General features: G+C 32.6%; 1 protein-coding gene across 2 annotated transcripts in view; it reads right to left on the bottom strand.

The window, feature by feature from the left end:
* The window catches only part of LOC126856447 (uncharacterized), a 54,872-nt gene extending 37,740 nt beyond the window's left edge, over positions 1-17,132 (bottom strand). For both annotated transcript variants that reach the window (XM_050604949.1, XM_050604950.1), the window contains exons 1-5: positions 16,073-17,132; positions 9,918-10,419; positions 9,561-9,671; positions 9,312-9,482; positions 8,950-9,175 (exon numbers count right to left, since the gene is read on the bottom strand). In XM_050604949.1, coding sequence (XP_050460906.1) covers positions 8,950-9,175; positions 9,312-9,482; positions 9,561-9,671; positions 9,918-10,229 — 820 coding nt within the window. In that variant the 5' untranslated portion in view covers positions 10,230-10,419; positions 16,073-17,132. The remainder of the gene's footprint in view (positions 1-8,949; positions 9,176-9,311; positions 9,483-9,560; positions 9,672-9,917; positions 10,420-16,072) is intronic.
* Positions 17,133-17,583: the final 451 nt, after the last annotated feature.

The raw sequence follows: 17,583 nt of genomic DNA, 5'->3' as shown, positions 1-17,583 counted from the left end.
TGCCGTTTATTGGCAAGATATAATAATGGAAAAAATATATTGATGAAAACGAAATATATAAATGCGCGAGGACTAGAACGATTTAGCACGAAATAAAACGCGCAATACATAATTAAAATCTGCTAACATAAGTAAGAAAATGAAAAGTTGAATGGTACTATGTTGCGTTATGATATGCGTGCCATGTAATACACAATTCCGACAATCAACGCGATATCGATTGTAACAATATGCAAGGGGACTCGTTAAACTATCAAATTTTATCCAATGCGTCAACATGAACGGTGAATGCGGAGGAAGTTGTAGATCGATTATCTTACTTTCTTCTCCCACTCTACACACATGCAAGAGAGCACCATACACCCCCCACCTATTTCAATAAAAATACTATAAGCAAAGAATCTTTCTCCCTCTTTCACTCTGCAACATATAATTTCTCCGTCGCCTATAAAAATAGTCAACGCGGAATCACAATAAGTTTCAGCGGAAAGAGTCGAATGAAGGAACGGTCGTGAAACGCGGCGGCTTTTATGAGACACGACATTTCGGAAGCAGTAAAATTCTATCCTGTCAAGCGTTCGCATAAAATCCTTGCGCGTCTTGCAGCCACTGTGGCGCAAACACGAGAAACGTAAGCAGCGTGCGCTTACTCTCGATTCGCGAAAAAAAGGGAGAAAGGAAGAATATAATTCTAGTATCTTGTCGAGGAAGACTGTCTAGCGATGGTGGGTGGTCGACGACGGTATAACGTCATTCGTTAATGTCACATGCTTGTAATCTGTTACGTCATATTACTGGCGATCATAAAAATAGCCCTTATTATAATAAACGTTCAAATTAAGTGATCAAATTTAACATAGTTTTTTTTAAAGTACGTTGCTATTTTTATTTGAAATAGGAAGATTTTATAAATGAAATAAGTTAATTACAAATATACAAAATACCAAAGTAGATAAATTTTTCATACATATACGATCATTTAAAAATAAAAGAAAAATCTTATCTTTCTCAGTGGGTTTTTTTTAAAATATTTTCTGTCAACGTATCACATTGATATCTTATGCAAGATCATAACAAATTGAATCGCGTATCCATAATGAATTTGAAAAAGAAAATTACAGTTGCATGCCATTGAATTTTCAACAACGAAATTGATGACATTAGCGTTTCGCAAGTCAAAGTCTTGCCCCATCAACTACTACTATTGTACTATAGAGATAGAGACACCGTTGCTTATCGATACGCGAACGTACGTATACAATGCAGAACGAGGAGTAAGAGAAAAGGATGCAAGAGCCAAGTGGTGGGAGCTAGGGAGACGAAGCAACCATAAACACAAGCGGAGACTGCTCGAGATGCCGCGAAGATCGTTGCCCTCTCGGAAGAGTAGGAGAGTAGAAGCGGCCGTAAAGATTTTAGGACTCTTCGGACACGCGAAGTTGGCTCGCGCGGCGCTTCGCGAGAATGAAAATGAAGCACCCTCCGCTCCTTTCCGCCGTAAATTCCTCCGTCCTTTTTGAACATTCCTCACGATTCGCCCGAGTAAGCATCGACCGAGAGGAAAGAAGACACAAGAAAGAAGAGTGCTCGAGCGCGCTCGCGTATTTTTATGTCGCGTATATTTGTGTGCTTGAGTAGCGCGTACGAGTATGTGAACTGTCGTCAGATCGTCGTCGACCACTAGGCGTCATAATATTTTATGACATTCTTGTAAGTCGTAGGCTACCCTGAATAAAGAAAAGAGTACAAGGGGAAGAAAGTGATCATTTAAGCCCATACCTCGTAAAAGAGAACCGGCTCGCTAGATTGTGACCAACTTTACTATCGACCCTCCCTATCGAAGCGTCAGCTGATCAAGCCTATCCTGTGACCAATAGGTAAACCACCATCAAAACCACTTTGATTCACATATGAAGTCTTACCTTTGACACGTTTAAATGATTAAAAATCGTATATCAGATTTTCTTCGTCAAATAATAACAATCGTATTTTAATAATATATTTATAATTATTGATAATGATAAAAATATTAAATCAGAACGCTGATCAATTAATGTGTTTATATAAATTACGGTACGTTTTAAACAGAATATACATGAAATCCTAGCACATAAGTACTATCTTTGTTAAGAAAATTATTTTTTTTAACAAGATGGTAAAATTTTAACTAGTATATATATATATATATATATATATATATATATATATATAAATATATTATATATTGTATATTATAATGATTTCTATTATTATATATTTCTGTATTATATAACGTTCTTATTTAACGTTCTATAATCAGCGCTCACAATTATGATAATTATATCCAAGAATATTCAAGCATTAATGATTTCCAAGTATGTCCGGTAAAATCGATCGATTCCGCGAACTGATATGCAATGCTGTGAAAACGACGAGCTGAGAAACAGGAAACACGCTTTTACAGCTTTCTACTCCGTCACGTTTGATCGTCTGTCGCGAGCATCGCGTGCTACAAATTGTGAAAAATTAAAGTCCTATTCGCAGACAGCTGAGCGAAATAAATCGACCGGTATCATACACAAAAATATAATCGGACGTTTTTTGTGAAGAGGCATTATCGGCATAAAACATGTAGGAGATACCCAAAATGTCCCCTGTCTGAAATCTTTCTTTCGGCATAAGTGTCTTGGATGATAGATCAAATTGAAAGCGTGAAAAATACCGAGGTCTCGATAGCATGGTTGGCGATATGATACATCAAGCGAAGGCAAAGAATCGAATTTTGTCATCGTGCATTGTATATATGGTCGCCGGCGACGAGTCGTAACTTTCGCGTCAGTTGCACGACGGTAATAATTAGAATCGGGACAAAGGATGGTTTCATCATAAGAGAACCAGAGATGAGTCAAACCGATGCCGGAAACGGTTTGACTCCAGTCACTAACACGAAAGATTCGTTCAACAGACTTTTGATCATGTCGTAAAATCAACAAGGAAAAGAGATTTCAATTACAATCGACACGAGATCGGTTTGTCAAGTCATATTTTGTACATTCGTTACGGATATACGATTATGATCTTGTATTAAATAAAATTCCAAAAGGATTTATAATCTGAAAACATTAAAAACTAATAATTCACGTCGTGAATCCTCTTAAAATGTTTATCATAAAACGAGAACGCATATAAAAAGAACGAAAACAGAGAAGAAAGTAAAATGGAAAAAAGACGACAAGAAAAGAAAAGAAGAAATTCGAGGAAAAGGAGAAAAGTCAGATGATATAGAGAGAAAAATAGATATAATAAAATTCAATAAAAGGGGGTCAACGATGATAAATTGAACTCTTGGGATAACTGTTGCATTCCAGCTTACTGAATGTTGAATATTTTACTACGAGAAAGCATTCAAACCTACAAAGTGATAGAAAAACAGAGATAGAGAGAAAACTCGTTTGCGAAACTCTTCGATAAGTTCGAGCGAGTATATGAACGCGTATTCGATAGATGTAGCTATAAAAGATATATATATATATATATATATATATATATATATATATAATATGTATATTACTTTAATAAAATAATAGAAAAATAATTTGATTTTATGTACGCGAGAGATTGTTCACTAGTATCCAACGCGGTATATTAATAAGATTTAACCATATTTTTTTTCAAACGTTTTGAGATGTAATATTTCTAATGATAAGAAAAAAGTAGATATACCTTCCATGCAATTAATTATCGATGGATTCGTGATGAATTAATCATGTTGAGAAACGTTATGTAAAAGCCGATACGGCGCAATGTAACATCGCGTTGGTGTTTTAATCGCGAATTATATTCTTCTTCCTCTCAATTTACATCGAGACATTCACTGTTATGCGGAGGCAGCTATTATCCATCTTGAACTAATCGCAAACTTATTGCCTATTAATAGTGTTTATACGATAAGTCATAAAGTCATAAAGCAGACACCTTTCACGTAGGACTGGCTCTGAATATCACGATCGGTATGATAAATTATCATGACGGCAAAACCAATATCATAGCCGAATTAATTTAAATTAGAAATTTACAAGAAACTGTGTGCAAAAATAAAAATTAAATATTTTTGAGTACCAATAAAAGAAATACTTTTCTTATAAAACGTATGTGAATCACGTATTAAATCACGTATATGTTACTAGAAAATATAAATATACAGAGAATATATATGCCTAGATAAAAAAAGTGTGAGTTTAATAATTTCGTTTATACTCGCGAAAATTTCAAAACTGTTACTATTTAACACACGAGAAGAGAGAAACTGTTGTTAAAAACTCGCGATACAACGATTGTTATAATCAGTCATAGTTGATTGTATAAGTCATAGATATTTTTAAATTTAACGTAAGACTTAAAATTATCTAATTATATTATTAATACCCATTAAAACGCAATTTAGGTATGATTATATTTAGTATAATTATATGTAATAAATGCCATCTCACAGCGGCGGCACGTGTACTCTTTGAAAATAATAGCCCTATTTCAAATGCATTTTATGCGTAATGAATCCATTCCTTCCGATTCAAAAAATTAAAGAATCTATAAAAATGATTGCCAAATTTGTAAATGGTTAATACAAATAAAATGTCATCGCGCGCGCTGACCAAACAAGAAAGAAAACCGACACCGAGGTCTTCACGAGATTTACGAGCAGGGGTTTTCGTTAGAGGGTCACGCCGAAGGAAAACTACACGGTCGTAAAAGTTTCAAGATGATCGATACGAAAATACGAGCGAGCTCTTGCTATCTCGTTCTTTGTAACCGCAAACCGTTTTCGATTAACTTTCTGAAAATGATGATTCGTTCGTACGCGTAGAATATAGTTAAAAAATGGATAATAAATTTTTTTTTATCTTCTAAATTTCACGCTCGATAGCCAAAAGCGATAAAAATATAAGGTTACATACTTATTTTTAAATTTATTTTAAAATAATTACGTTAGAAATTTAAAAAAATATATATTTAAAATAATTTATTATACGTGCTACGAATTATGTTATATCAAATCTTATTTAAAAGGAAAGACTTCGTAATGAGCCAATTACAGAGCCGAAACATGTTAATTACTTTTTGCGTTTGAATGCAAGTAAAAATTATATCTAAGAAATTGCATATCATAAGCCTAACATGTAGTACGTGTAGTAAGTAACTGTGTTAATGAATTCATCTTTTCGAAAATAACAATAAAAATTGGACTTGTACAAAAATATTGTGAGAAATTAAAAAAAAATCGAATTGCAACTATCTCATTATCTTATACTTAATTTTCGGATGTCAATATCACTCAGAGTGGCTGCGAGCATGACATTTATCGTGAAGCAACAATCATGATTTTGCGGGTCATGTCCGCATAAAAATAATGACTAGCGATGCGTTATTAAAAGCTCGTACTCAATGCTTCAAAATGCAAGCTCGTAAAGTCAAATTTTACAACCCCATATATTCGCCATAATCACCCCTAAAGATGGGGCATAACCTTTCCATGACGTCAGGGCGGGTACTGACTTTCTGTATTATCGAGTGTCATGCTATTTTTTCATTATCGCTGATTGCGTACAAAAGACGCTCTTTGGTAGGTAACCCGATGATTAAGCCGCAAACATGTACGCTGTAAATCAATTAGCGCGTGTTTATTGTCGAACTCGGTGGTGAACCTCGGGGGGCTTACAGAAGAATAAACGGAATACTAGAATAAATAGCATTCTCTGATTTTAAATAAAAATTTTAAATTCTTATCCGTGTCTTTAATGTTAAAAAAAAAAAAAAAAGAAAAAAAAACGCGAGATAATATATCGCGTGTACATTGTAATCACGTGTTAGGAGAAATTTTGCGAATGAAGATATTACGATATGACGAGAAGAGAACTCTTATAAATATATTGTTCTACGTGAATATTTTTTCCTATTGCACTTTCTGCTTCTCATAAAAAAAAACAACTTTATTATCCTGCATTAGATTCAGGAGGGAAATTGTTAGACGCACAGAGGTGTGTACACAATTTAGGAGAGAAGGATAAGTCTGTGCTACTGTCAATTCAAGTTTAGTGATTAGCCCCGCACATAGACTTTCGCTTCCTTTAACCCATTTATGGGAACAAACTATTTCATCCGTAAGCGAGCAAAATAACGATAACTTTTAAAAACGAGCAGGATCGTAAAAGCAAGAGCGAGCTCCTAGGTTTCGGATTTGGTTATAAGTTCGTATTATATTAGCCGGGTTCGCATTGCCTGCCGGCCAATGGGGACGCTCGTAAAACCAGGGTTAACATTCGGTCGGGTTGTCAAGTGAAAGAGTGGCTTGAATTTCGTTGGGATCACTGTGAACGACGTTATAAGTACGCTCCTCGCTTATGCACGGTGCCTCGAGGTTTGCGACTAAATTTTTAGAAGCGGCAATGACAAACGGCGATGCAATACGTGGATTCTTCAGCTATGTTATTATTGAAACGCGAGACAAAACAACTGCTCTGTGATCTTTTTTTAAAGAATTTTTTTTTGCAAGATTTAAGAATCAATCTTTTTAAAATAATACATATATCATTTTATTAATTAATACTGTAAAAAAGCAATAATTGTTTTCATAATCTGTAAAAAAGAAAATCGAGAATTTACATATGTACGAACATTAACAACATTGATCAATTTAATTCGAGAACAATCCGAGAATTGTTTCTTCATGAAAGATGATCTCTCTTTCTTCTTCGTCAAATGATATTTTGCACAATGATCGTATAATGATATAAAGATTTAAAATATATGCATAAGGATAAGCAGTAACTTCCTTTACTTAAGTGTACTAAATGCCAGTCTTTGTTCCTAAACTCCGCGCAACGGAAGAGGTCCCACTATCTCTCATATATTATACTTTATTCTATAATTACTTTTATTGCAAAAAACGATATTATAATGATGCATACGATCATCATCAGAGTTCATGAACTTTAGCGTTTCAACGGAATCTTTGCGATCGTTTGTACGGATAATCAGCAGCAAAATCATGTGTCTACCTTCTCGGTTGCGCTCTGTGCGCAGCAAAGTCACGTGTGAATAAGAAAATTAATTATTTTTTACTCTAAAATGTATGTTATTAATTAACCAAATTTTTTCAATTTTTGTTGGAAGTAAATCAGCTTAAATTTATATTTCATAATGGACAACAAACGGGTAAATGATGAATATTTCTTCACGCGTACTAAAATTATAATAAATCGTGACAAAATTTGTTTTTTGACATAACTGTATATTTGATATTTTAAAACTGTAATAAACAAATTAAATATCAATTTGAGTTGCGGTGACTGTGCAATTCATTATTTATCAACAAATTAAAGCGATCTATATCAATCTGCTGCCGCTATCTTTACGCGTCAAAAAAAAAAATTCCCGAGTTTTTGAGGACAGAAGCAATGTATTAATGATTATTTTTTCCTTTCATTAATTAAATTCTAATCCGGATTTTGGTGAGAATTGCGGTGACTGCCGATACTACACGCGCTCTCACACTATTGTTTGCATCGGTTCTATCATATCGTTACAAAATATCCGATCAACCGGAATGCACGAAGACCAGCCGACGATCTATCGTTAAATAGCAAGTCTCAATTCGTTTGCAACATATTTTTTTAAATCTTTTTTCGTTTATTAATTTAAAGCGAATCAATACACTTGCGTGCTCATAATTCGTAGGCAATTGATTATTTTCCTTTTTCTAATTCTTTTCTTACTATATTTTTAAACCATTTTTATACTTTTTATATAAATAATTCATAGCCTCACAATGAAAAAAATATGAAATGAGAAACATTTTTCAAACATACTCGGAAATCGTGAAAATAAAGATTGGCATTGATATTAAACAGAAAAAACAAATGTTGCTGAGACTATATTGCCTCCGTTATAAAAGATGAATTTCGTAAACACGCGAAAGATGAAAGAAACCAGAGAAAATATAAGCTAGAAAAACGTGCAACAGGTTGGCAATTTCAGTGTTCGCGCATATATATATATATATATATATATATGTAAAATTGGCTAAATAAATCGGCATTATAAATGTTACTTTAAGTTATGTAAAATATTTAAATTCCAAACAAACATTTTGCGTATCAGCACGCGCGCGTTGAACGACGTTTGTAAACAAATCATAAATCTTGATGACACGACGCGACGCGATCCTATCATATTTGTGAGAAAATATTGCTGTAAATAATAGCTGAGTCGATATAAACATAAAATTATAAATTTCGATTTAGTCTGTTAGAAAGGTTTTGTAAATACGACGTATCTTCATACTTACCCATTTACTTTGTTTAGTATTCGTTTTCGTGACATACAATTTCGATCGTATAGTTAAGTCGCTACTTATATTACATTATGCAATCATGCAATCATGCAATAACTATGAACTATGAACAGTATATTTAAAAGACTATATAAAAAATATAAAATATAAATTAAATAAGACTTATTTCATTGTATGATTACTACACAATACAACACTACACAAAATTAAATTGTATGTAGACTTAGTGCACACTAACTTTTTATTAAAGATAACCCCTATTAAGTTAGCTCCTCCACCAGCGCTAAATAAATTCTAACCTATAATAAAATTAGGTGCTGATTAAGAGCTAATTAAGTACCAAAATCCTAAATCATGCCAAACAGAACGGGCTCTTGTTCGGCGTTTAGATATTTTGAAATATTAATTAATGAGTTTTTTTATTCGAGTAATTGTGGAGCACCTAAAGAGGCTAATTTAATAGGGGTTTTGTGATAAAATAGATCACATATTTATCTGTGTTTCTATAGAAATTTTTTATATTTTTTTAAATATATTGAAATAATTGTTATACTTCATGACATGCTTGTCTCATTTAAGCAGTAATATTAAATAAAAAAATATACATAAATGTTACTTACAATTTGCCTCCGCTTTTTCTGGCTCGATTATTTCTTCCTCATTTGCCTTTGCTTTGTATCGAATATTCTCTTTATATTTGTCTACGAATATTATTTCCATACGTATTTTTTTTGGTTCGATTATGTCCTCGTTACTCGTACTTGTTTCTGGCTTCTTTTCTGATGAATATTTAGAATAGAAGCTCGGATCGTCTTGATCTTGACATATCTTGTCAAGATGATCACCCTAAGTAATCACCAAAAAATTTTAACCGCCGTTCGTTATTTATTAAAAAGTTATAAATTAAAAAAGTTTCAGGAATTACACAAATTAATTTTCGGACACATGTACATTTAATAAAACTTATTATCTCCTCGTTTACCTTTATCCTTTTTACTTCCATTATTTCCTCCTTTCTTTTTCGCTTCTTTTGTTTCTTAGATACCTCTTCACTAAATGTACTAAAACATTTATTTAAAATCTGACGAGTGTTTGTCGAGTGTTTATTTGTTTCAGATACAGAAAAGGCCGGTTTTGGTGAATCTACTAAGACCTATTAAAAAAGTCAATTATCAATTAATGGCATAAGAATATTGAAAAATGTCACAATTACAAAATATCTCTTAGATACCTCTTTATCAGATATAATTGAACATCTATTTAATATCTGGCGAGGTATTAGATGTTGAAATTCCTTAGGTATAAGAAAAGGCTTTACCGATTTTGAAGGATCTATTAGGACCTGTCAAAAAAAAAAAATCAATTATTAATTAACGGCATAAAGATATTGAAAAGTATTACAGTTGCGAAATATCATAAATGTATAATCTTCAACAGCAAAATTAAGAATCTGTCTATTCTTAAGTAAATTCGAAGAATAATTGTTTAGTTTTAAACGTAAAAGTACGTAAAAATAAATGATTATATGATTGTAAGATATTCCCATAATGGAGCGCTGATCTTATAAAAAGAAAAAAAACAAACAAACCTCTTCAGGTAATAATTTTTCTCCTTTCATCAATTCCTTATCATGCTTCAATGCTCTGGTCTCTTTTGTTTGAAGTGCAGTTTCGTCTTGCCTTTTTCGTCTTTCACAGCAATTTGCACATATGCAAAACTGACCTAGGCAGAGCCTCTTGTGATCCCCAACCTCCTTAAGTAGATTATGATTTCTGCACAACGAGCAAGTTGGATATTGCCTGTTGGATTTTTTCAATTTCTTACTCGATGGTTCATGCGAGCATTTCATGCAAGCTGACTTTTCAGATCCACTCATATCGTCAATATTCATGGCGCTCATAGAATTCTACTTAATGAAAAAAGCTAATCTTCTGTTTCTTTCTTAAACAGAAGAAAATGATAAGATCTCTTGTCGATCTTGAGAAAATTAAGATAAATCTCTAGATGAAATAACGATAGTTGTCCATTTCTCGAGAGTTGTAATTCATAAAACTTTTCATATTGCTATCCAATCTTTATATATCTGTATTCTGAAACACACAAGAGAATTTTGATCATTTAGATGATAAAAAAATGAAATTAAAGAATTGAATTTATGGCAATATAATAAGATAGCTAATGCGAAAAAAAAAGAAAGAAAAGCTTATTAATAATGTTTCCGCTAGTTGAAGCAACTATTTATGATCCCGAGTTTATTTCAATGAATGAATTTTATCTAATTTTTCAATATTTGACATTTCGGTGTTTTACAAAAAGTTAATTAAATTCGTTAATTTATCGAAATATAATGCTAAATTCACAAGATAATTCTTATATAATAATATTAATCTTATTCTCTCCCCCCCGCCCCTCTCTCTTTCTCAAGAGAACATAGCTAGCATTTGTCCTGTTACTCCGATAATCGATACGCAATATATCGTCAAATCTATTTCGTCTGTGTAGATTATTCATGATGGATCAATACAATGTAACATTTGCAATCCGTCCTTTCACGATCATCGACTTAAGAATCGTGAAATAAACTGGTGCATTCGCGATCGGTCTGTCACTAGAAACACCCCTCGGAGAATAAAGAAACATCTATCTATCTATCTCGGTTATAGTAACATGACGTTTTTCTTTGCTTTTTTTTCAGAAGAACGTGACAAGAAATAAATTTTCAATCGATTAAAATAACACAGGCCGACAAAAAAAATTTTGTTTGTCTATCTATGTAATGAATATAGCGTGACAGCTTATCTGAATTTATTTTTACACTGGTATGACACAAAGTAAATTATATGTAAATTAGTAGCATTATTTATATTTGTCAATATTAACGAGCTATTATAGATATCCGTATCACACTTTTAAATAACATGCATTGGTAATGAATTAAAAGCCGATTTTGTCAAATAAATATTGCCGTCTCACCTATTCTAATGAATTTTGCTGTATGTATATAAAATGTTATCAAGTGACATAATATTTTTGTGAAACAATATTTTGTTGTTTTTTTGTAGATTAAAATAATAAAGAAATTTAAAAATAATTTTTTAAATCAATTATAACTTTTTCTTTTGATTATTATGTTTTTATTTTGTATGCGTAAATGCAAATAGATGACAATTTTACTAAAAATATTCGATGTACGCTCCTATTATTTATATTATATTAATCAAAAGTAGATATGTAGTAACAATTTTAAAAGCCAAATAGCCAAATATGATTAAAATAATCGAAATGCTTCGACAATAATTATGTAAATCCAATAAAACAACCATTTCTGATGAATATTGTTACTGCAAATGTAACATAGAAATACTAACTAAAATTGTCAAAGAATGTGGTATTTAAAATACGTTGCATTTGTTATAAAATAAATGTAATAATACAATTTTGTAAAATCTATTACTAGCGGTTATTCGTATATCTATGTCCACGTAAAGGATACCCAAGCCTGAAATATATAATGGACAAACTACATCTACAAAAATTATGATAAATTCTGACACGGCTCAAGCCACTGTGAAGGGACACGGGAGTCACGATCTCGCTAAAGTAAAGATAAATTTCTACTGACGCCACCACAAATGGTCATGGCAGGTAAAAGATACGGTGTACAAGAGATACAATGCATCAAAACCTCCTCATTAAACACTCATGACTCGTCTGAGAACGGAAGATCACAAATTACACGTGAGAACAACTAACTTTGCAAAAAAGTGTTATTTAAATCCCACTCTTTTTATATTAATAATTTCATTATGTCTTTTTTTATCATCTAGAAAAAGTAAAATTTAAAAACAGAAATACATATATTTTAGCATCAGTAAGAAATGTATAATAAAATGTTAATTAATCGCAATTAATTCAATCGGTGATCGAAAAAGCTGAATCGTTCAAAAAATAAACCAAAGTAATTAAATGAAAAACAGTTGCATTCTTCAATTCTCCAATTATCCGGCAATTCTAAATTATTCTGTAATGTGTATTATCTCTAACTGATATATTTAGAACAAAGTAAAACAATCCAAGAGCAAATATAAAGTATTATCAGAAGCTATGCTCTGTAAGCAATATAATCTCCGCAAAGTTTTATAAAGAAAATTGGCACGAAAAATATATCGCGTGTAAATATCAATTCAAGTATTTTGCACAAATTCTGATTGTACAATACAGTATTCCTTGGTAGAACTAATGAAATAAAGGTTTAAACTATAAGCATTAAAAAATTTAATAATTGACATAGAAAAAAATTTTGATTGCAAAAAATGGTGTTTGTATAAAAAATTAAATATCCATCAAGAAAATGATAAAAATAAAAATGATTTGATAAAAATAATTATATATATATATATATATATATATATATATATATATATATATAAAATATACAATAGGAAAAGATAATTTACTACCGAAAATTGCATACTAATGCGTTTGTCCACAAATACATGAAGGGTTCTAATAATATTGCAAAATGCAACTGTTTTAAATAAAAAAATTGTAGCATATAAGCAATTATTATGATCTTTTTGTAAGCACGGCATCTGGCAATTGGCAAGTACTCATTATTATTAAAACCCTTCACGTATTACAATTCCTAGAATCACGGGAAATTGTGAATCGCAAAGTATAACGCTGTAGTTATCCAGAAAAAAACAAAACTATGGTGAAACTCAAGCGAGTAAAAACAATTACGTAAAAATAAATTTACTATGCCATGATGTGATGTATATGACTGCTATATTAAAATTTAAAATGTAGATAAAGACTGCGAATCTTATTATCGAGTCCGTGTCGTGCTTGAAAAACAATTTACATGCAATCGCTTCAAAGTACATGGAAAACGTAATATCATTACAATAGATTTTTATTAATGTTTATTGCATGTTAAAAATTAAATTAACACGTAAACACGTGAGAATATATTGTAATAAGATATATATACTAATAAAATATATATATAATTTCCTATCTATTTTTTAATCATTTTTACTTAAATAAATAATGTTATTCGCATTCAAGCACAGAAACATAAGAAAATTGTCGTGAATTTCAATACTTTGTAAAAATATCGTAAAAAAATCAATAATGATTTGAAAATTTTATGTAACATAAATAATAATGGAAGTAATCGTTTTCCTTCGCGATAATAATGTCAGAGGTTTAAATCTGCGTTCGATACGATAATCGCTTGCAAAGTCACGTAATCCACATCTTCCGCGATGACTAAACGAGTCGATTATTCATAGATCAACTTTGATCCATTGTAAAGAAAATTATTATCTATCACAGGAAATCGTGTAATACAAGTTAATCTCAAATATTATCTCATTTTCTCAAGTCTACAATGAATAGCATTAATTTATACATTCGTGCAATCGATTACATAATTATTTAATCTTATTCGTGGTTTAAAAAAAAATAATCTTCGTAAAAATATTTCTGTGATATCTATTTAATCAATTTTTTTTGTTTTTTATTTTTTTTTTTTTTTCCGATTAATTTTTTGCTTTATTGCTAAGATTAATGAGCCAGCCGATCCTCTAACTGTGCACATATCGCAAAGAATTTTATTAACTCTCTATTCAAAGAAACATATATTGGAATGTAGTATCTACAAATAATATTATAATAATAAAGGCATCTCGAAATTAAAAACAAAGATAGAAATCTCATGTGCTTACGAAGGCAGATCCGATTAAGCTAATTACGCATAGTAAATTCGTGCTGTGCACGCGCGAGAGGCTCGGAATAAATCGCACATATGTATATATGTACGCTGCGTCTCGATGTTATCGCGATGAAATCGCCGTGAACGCGATTCTTGCGAATAGATCTTAGTAACGTGAAACGCAAACCGTGGTAGAAAAGGGAAATACTAATCTTTGCTTGGTTACATTGTATCTCGTTCACGCGATTTTTTAACCGACGACTTCCTGGCACGTCTCGGCAGATGCCATCTGACGTACAGTCGCTCGTAAAAATGTCCGGTCATTCACGAAAAACGCAAAAAAAGGCCTATATTTTTAATAGTTTTAACAATTTTAATTTATTTTGCACATATATATATACACATCTTTGTTCAATTTCTTGATTTTATTTTTCGTAATTATTTTGCATTCTTATTAAACATGTATTAATTATAAGTTCGTACTTTAACAAGAAACAATAGATTAATTTAAATATACATTTTACTCTTAGATGTAATTGAAATTATTATTAAAAGTGTATTTTTTGTGTTTCTCTTTTGTGCTTATCCAAATACTTTTATGAATAACTGTATTAGAACGAACGACTTTGCCTAATCAGACTTGTTAGATTTCTTTTTGACCTCCTCTAGTATTATCTGTCATCACACTTCGTCTTTTGCATATGTTTCGATCTATGACAACTCTGTCATTGTTAATCTTTCTAACTTTTTTTATTCTCAAATTAATTTTGTATCTTTTTAAATCTGTAACTTGATATATTGACACTAGATTATAAAAACATATAAAATTTTATATATCGTATAAAAAAATCGCTCAATTGAAATAAAAATATATATTCACAGACAAGATAATCGCGTTTGCGTAAAATGTTGTAGATAAAATGACAAGCTATAAATGTATCTGTTAAAAGATGGTATAAATTTTTAGAACAATTTTCTCATTGCATTCAATAAAGTTAAGTGACTGATCTAGCCGTAGATTACACTCGTCTTCTGTTGCGTCGATAAGGAAATCGGTAGGCGACTGAATAAGAGATCACGTGGAATCGATTAAACCACGACGCGACTTGTCCAAGATACAATTGCAGCAAGTTTCCACGAAATAAAAGCACGAAGAAAACATAAAATAGATTCGTGCGAACACTTTAAGAACTTTGCCCTTGTTGCAAATGGATGATCGAAAGTTCTACGTCAACGTAAAATTGACAGCATCTCCGTAAAATTTGCGCGAATTTTTCAAGATCGAAAGTTGGTTCAAACTGATTCAGAATACATATTTTATATTGCTTTGTACAAACATGTACTGTATACATGCTCTTTATTATATAATTCTTATATAATTAAATTAATATATTTAAATTAAATTAATAATATTTAAATTAAAAGATTGGCGCGCATAACCGAAATGCAAGAATTATTCATTAGAGTATTCCCTCTTTTCCTTGTTATATGATATTTTGATAAAGCATCATGCAGAGAAAAAAAATATATGAAAAAGTATAACTTAAAATAGATATATTTTTTTTAAATATGTGCGTTGCATCAATCATTATCATTTTGCGTAATTGTTTTGAGTGCCTTTCAACTTGAGCATCATGTTATCATATAAATATAAAGAATATGTATAACATAAATATAAAGAATAATGTATGCTAGTATTCGCTAATAAGATCCTACCTATAAATTATTCAACACGGGAGAGAGAGTAATTGAAAGTTAATATTGCGATATTATTAATACATACTTTAATCAATAAAAATTATTCAAGATCAACTGTCACCCATTTCAATATTATCAATTTTATCAATAATATCCTAAATATGTTTTTATATTTGTTTATGCCATTAATATGCTTTGTTTAGTATTCGTTTCTATAGCGACAGTTGCTATTTGTGTAGTTTTACCGAAAAGAAAACGCGCAGTGTCTGCTAAAATGAAAGCATATAATAATAGATATAATAATAGATTCGAGAAGATAGAATTACCTTTATGTCTCTCTTTCTCTCTTTCTCTCTGTTTTCCTCCCAATGCTGTTTCCGTGTAACGAACGCTCCTCGTGGGTAAATAATTGGCGGTGGTGGTGGTGCGAGGGTCCACTGGTTCTTGACACACGCGAACACTGTACCTAGCGATCACGCGAGATCCATCTGACGCGGCTCTCACAGCACACTCGAGATCGCGAAATCCGTATACGGTATCGCATATACGCGCGGAACCGTCCGCGCGTTTCGCCGGTTTTCACAAAAGCCGCGGATAAAGTACGCCCGACGTAACTTCAAGTCCGTCGCACGTGTGCGCGCTTGTCAACGATCGCGCGCGAGAGCGCGGGATTGATACTGCGATGCGCGCACTCCGCCGACAGAACGTACCTCACGTGCGTAAATGATACACGCACGTCGCCGCACGATACTGCACGTACACACAGGTGATGGGAGAGGGGAAAACGTTGCAGGAAGTCTCCGCCTCCGGAAATGCACAATCCTCCCCTCTTTGCCACTTTTCTCACCCGCTTTCTCGTCTCTTCTTTCTTTTTCCACACCTCTCTTCTTTATATCCGCTTATTATGGTATCGGATATATTTCTCGCAGTCTTATATTAGTCTGTCTCACGATAACAAGCGGTCTTGTGAACGCACGACAATGATACGTTTTCAAAGAAGATAATACAAAACACGAGCGATAAAATAGCCGCAAAATACTTATCGCACACGCGCACTTCAGTCCAAGGTCTCGTTTCTCCACCGCGTCGCCAATCACACACACTGTCCTTTTACCGTTTCTTGGGTATACATTTTATTCTTCTATCTTGTCAATAACGATTATCAAACACTGGCTCGATTCTCCTTCTCGAGTCCCCGTCACCGCTGAGAAAAGATCGACGACGACTGTTCGCGAATCGAGGTGAGTGTCCGATCGGTGCTGACTGGTACGCGATTACAAAGTGGAGGCAAGAAAACGGCGAAGCGAAGCGAGACACTTTCTGTGTCGCGGGAGCCGTCAACACGCTCGAACCGCGCCTGTAGTCCGTAACTCACTAAGAGAGTACTCTGGTTTGGTCTACTGGTAGCGGGAGCGGGTAGCGGTCGCGAAATACACGTTGGCTGCGAGCGACGCGTGGTGGGGGGGAGCGCGTCGTGGCGGGAGATACGGCGATTATTTCTGAGCGGAACGCGAGGAAGGAGGGGGGCTCGCACTTTCGCGCGACGATATAAAATAATATTATAGAATTGTGTGTTGTCGATTGAGCATTGTGGAGATGGTATACGAGATTCTAGACGGAATGCCGAGATTTTACGATTGAATTCATCTAACCGACGGAGACGATCGACCGACCGTAAGCGTAGATTATAATATATATCGTCTCTATGCGATGTACTATGCGATGCATACTGTCGGACGTGACTTGACATTCATTCGCATTCCACGCTATCAAAAATAAGTAACAAAGAAAATGTATAGTTTACAATAAATCAAAGATATTTAAGGATTTCAAGATA

This window comes from Cataglyphis hispanica, chromosome 18 (assembly GCF_021464435.1).
Source record: "Cataglyphis hispanica isolate Lineage 1 chromosome 18, ULB_Chis1_1.0, whole genome shotgun sequence".
In the NCBI taxonomy this organism is placed as follows: domain Eukaryota; kingdom Metazoa; phylum Arthropoda; class Insecta; order Hymenoptera; family Formicidae; genus Cataglyphis; species Cataglyphis hispanica.
The sequence above is the reverse complement of the archived record's forward strand: the minus strand, read 5'-3'. Positions and strand labels throughout refer to the sequence as shown.